Source organism: Diaphorina citri, unplaced genomic scaffold (assembly GCF_000475195.1).
Source record: "Diaphorina citri unplaced genomic scaffold, Diaci psyllid genome assembly version 1.1 scaffold1879, whole genome shotgun sequence".
In the NCBI taxonomy this organism is placed as follows: domain Eukaryota; kingdom Metazoa; phylum Arthropoda; class Insecta; order Hemiptera; family Psyllidae; genus Diaphorina; species Diaphorina citri.
In genome coordinates, this window is record NW_007379305.1 from 18,430 (window position 1) to 22,481 (window position 4,052).

At 35.9% G+C, this 4,052-nt stretch overlaps 1 protein-coding gene across 1 annotated transcript; it reads left to right on the top strand.

The window, feature by feature from the left end:
* Positions 1–292: 292 nt before the first annotated feature.
* Positions 293–3,199, top strand: LOC103517532 (dynein regulatory complex protein 8). The gene is made up of 5 exons (XM_026829593.1): positions 293–356; positions 1,021–1,134; positions 1,797–1,917; positions 2,273–2,540; positions 3,179–3,199. Exons 1-5 carry the CDS (start codon positions 338–340, stop codon positions 3,197–3,199), a joined length of 543 nt encoding a protein of 180 aa, XP_026685394.1. The 5' UTR covers positions 293–337.
* The last annotated feature ends 853 nt before the right edge of the window (positions 3,200–4,052 follow it).

The window sequence follows — 4,052 nt, forward strand, 5'->3', positions numbered from 1 at the left end:
TCTCTATCTTGGGCCGCTCTCAACCATTTTCTGCCTCCTACTAGTCCTACTACATATTGCAGCCCATTGCTATCGAATTTTTCCATATTTTCTTTAAGATCCTTAAAAGGACCTTGAAATGTATTACCATTGTCCACCACTCTTACCAAACAGTTATGTAAGTGTATCGATGAAACAGTTATGTAGGTATTATTTATATCAGTAAAAAAACTGCTATTGTGTCACTAGAGATGAACTCATGGCTGACATAAGAAATAATGTAACAGTTTTCAGTACGGGAATTGTCAACATATATAAACTTAAAATCAATATAGAAATAATCACAAGCAAAGAAACAATGTCATTATCTGAAGAAGGTGAGTAACCTACAGTCTTAGGACCATTCAAAGAAGTTTTGATTTTAGAATTAGGACCATTCCAAAGAAGTTTTGATTTTAGAATTAGGACCATTCCAAAGGAGTTTTGATTTAGAATTAGGACCATTCCAAAGGAGTTTTGATTTAGAATTAGGACCATTCCAAAGGAGTTTTTGATTTAGAATTAGGACCATTCCAAAGGACTTTTGATTTTAGAATTAGGACCATTCCAAAGCGCGAGGGCACGGGTGACTTGTCGCCGAATGCAGAGTAAAACCTTTGTCACTAAAAAACCTTAGCTGTTATACAGTGACGTAGTTAAAACCTGGGGGAAAAATCGTCCTGCAATGAATGATTACGATAATTACTGATTAAGTATACCTAGTTAGGTAGTTAGTCTGGCTGGGGGACTTTAAACAAGGAGTATACCAGTCTGAATTTCTCTTGCTAAAGAAATAGCAAAGGTTGAGTGCGAAGGGCATCCACTCGTAAAATTTGTAGCCAAAAACCAAATGTCAGCCCAAAGCAATCACCTTTGTTAGGGCTGATTGAGAGGCTGACGAAAAACGCCGACCTCCTGTGTACACGGCAAAAAGCGGAGAAAAAAAAAGGAGGTGGAGTTAAGTAGTTACCTACCTTTTTGGTGAATATTCTTGTTTTCCAGTCCACATTACGAATGATTTTGAAAAGAAAATCGCGGACGCCTTTGACATTTTCGATCACGCCGGTAACAAAACCATTGACTGTCGTGAAGTGGGCACGGTATTGAGAGCTCTCGGTGAGTACCTGTAATTTCAATCAAAAGAATCTTTGAGCATTTATTTTGATGTGCTACATAATTATTTACAGGCGTAGTGGTCACCGCGCTCGCCTTGCACGCGGGAGACCCGGGTTCGATTCCGGGGGGAGGGGGTGGTCAAGAAATTTGTATTATGCAAATGATTGATTCCGTGACTGGCTATTGCAGGGCCCACTCAGCCTCGTGAGGAAAATGAGTTGCTATGACGTACAAATACGCATAGCGACCGGTACCAGCATGGTAGGTAAACATTGGATGTTAGGATTATTGAGATATTGGGAAAATCCTACAATACGCCACCAAAGTTGTGATATAATAACATTGGACTCCAGGGGTTCGAGTCTCGGTAGCGACATAAAAATTTATTAATGTTATTTTGAAGAGGCGATTGGGAAAATGGAAAAAGCCTTGCTTCTTGCTTCAACAAAAATTTCCAATGAGGGGAGATATTTGTATGAATGCCTGAAAACTATGTGTGTATGCAATGTGCAAGACATTACTTATGGAATTTTTGAATATCTCGTAGTAGGAAATTTTCCAAGGTTTTTATACTGAACGAAAACTGATAAACTTTCCAAACAGTTAGCTCACCGTTTAGCTATCAGATTACCAATAACTAACCGAGGCTGACCTTCTTACAGGAGGCTGTCCTACGGAAGCTGATATACAGGAGATTATAGTCACCTGCGAGAATCCAGAATTTGGGAACATAGCACTGTCTAGGTTCTTACCTATCGTTTCCGGTATGATAAGTGAGAACAGGTAATTAGCGCAGTTGTTAGGACATTGGATTCAAAAACGCGGGACAGCCAGCGGTTCGAATCTCAGAATGACATAAAACAATGAGATAGAGGAAGACCATTTCTAAGATTACCTACGAACAAAATCATTTTCTTTTCAAAAGAATCAAGTGAAATAAAGGAAAAAATTAAGGCAAAATATCATTTAAAAGTGGTGCCGTGGTTAACGCGTTGGATGTGGATCTGGAGGTTGGTGATTCGAGTCCAAATCAAGTCATATTTACGTGTAGGTGTAATAATTGGGGAACGATATTTGTGACGAACATTTAAATATGCTTAACACAAATAAAAAATTCCTTTTAATAATAATTTTCCAGATTTCAGCCCGCCTCCGCGGAAGAACTTCTAAAAGCGTTCCGCACCCTGGACAAAGACAACAAGAGTTACCTGGACAAGGAGTACCTCACCAAACTTATGATAGAAGAAGGAGAACCGTTCACTCCTGAGGAAATTGATGAAATGATGTCCACCGCTGTTGATCAAGACACGGGCAGAATACCGTATGAGTACTATATCAATCACATTATGGTAATTCAATTCATTAATTTACTACCTTATTTATTTATTTATTACATAGTCGTCCAAGTTAGAGTCGTGTGTCAAAGAAATCAAAAAATCAAATTTAAATCAAAAATCGATTATTCGCGAGAGAAACAATCGACCTTTTTAATAGAATTTTCCCCTTCAATTTAGATCGATTACTTGAAAGAAATGGGTCGGGTTGACATAAAAATTACTTATTTATTTATTACATAGTCGTCCAAGTTAGAGTCGTATGTCAAAGAATCAATTTAAATCAAAAATCGATTATTCGCTAGAGAAACAATCGACCTTTTTAATAGAATTTTCCCCTTCAATTTAGATCGATTACTTGAAAGAAATGGGTCGGGTTGACATAAAAATTAGCAAGTTATACCTAGATAACCTGACTCGTTGGTTGCCTGGTAGACAGAAGAGTGCGGGTTCAATTCCAGTCGAGGCATGGAATTTCGTGTTTTATTTGAGGATTAGGTGTAAATTATTCCACATTTTATTTAGCAACAACCTACAAAGCCTAAGACACTATTAAAAACGAGACGCTTGAATTTTTTTCATATAACAAATGCAATAAAATTGTATTTTAAAACGTATAAAAAAAAATGCTAAAAGTTGTGGCTAAAAACAAATAGATTCCATATACTTTCTGCTTTCCCATTGCCAATAATTTTTGATTTTCATTACAGAAATCAGAAGAGAGATTATAATATATTTAATTTGTACAACTCAAAGTAATTCGGTCTGTAGGTACAATTGAAACAAATGTAATTATTTGTAGCTATGATAATTATTGGAAAAACAAACAAACTCAAAGACAAAAAAAAAACTCTATTAATTTCAGAAAAAATAGGACATTGATTTTTTTTTTCTTCTTCTTCTTCTTCTTCTTCTTCTTCTTCTTCTTCTTCTTCGTCTTTTCGTCGTCCAATCTAATCAAAATGAGATAGCAAGTTCTGAATTAGAACCATGCACGGTCCATGAGATGGCAGGTTCTAAAACAAACATCAACATGACCATGGAAGAAATATAGCAGGAGGTTCACCTAATTAGAAACTGGCCAGGTCCTAAGCGCGAATAAAAAGCGCTTCAAATCAAATATAGCGCTATTAGGTCCTACCGACAAAATACGCTCTCATAATAAGTAATAAAAATAGTAATAAAACGAGTAATAATGCTGATAAAATATTGTATCAAGTAATAGCCAGAAAATTACCTAATTACTTACTCACTTACTTACTCTATTTTCTGCTTTTTTTTACTTTTACCTAACTTATCATCAGACTTAGGAGGTATACGTAGCGGGCCTGTATAATTAGCTCTGTATTTTTAGAGGAATGTGTATAAAAAATAGAGGCTATAAAAAAAAAAAAAAACAACAATATACCTACCTACTTACCTCTTAGGTATCTAAAAAACAACAGACAGTCTGTAGAAATGAAGCTGATAAAAACTAGGTTATTAAAACATGAAGGTGTAACAATGTAGGTAAATAGCACCTTAATATTTTTATAGGAGTACGAGAAGTCTGCCTAACTATATTGGTTTTTGCAAAATACGCTC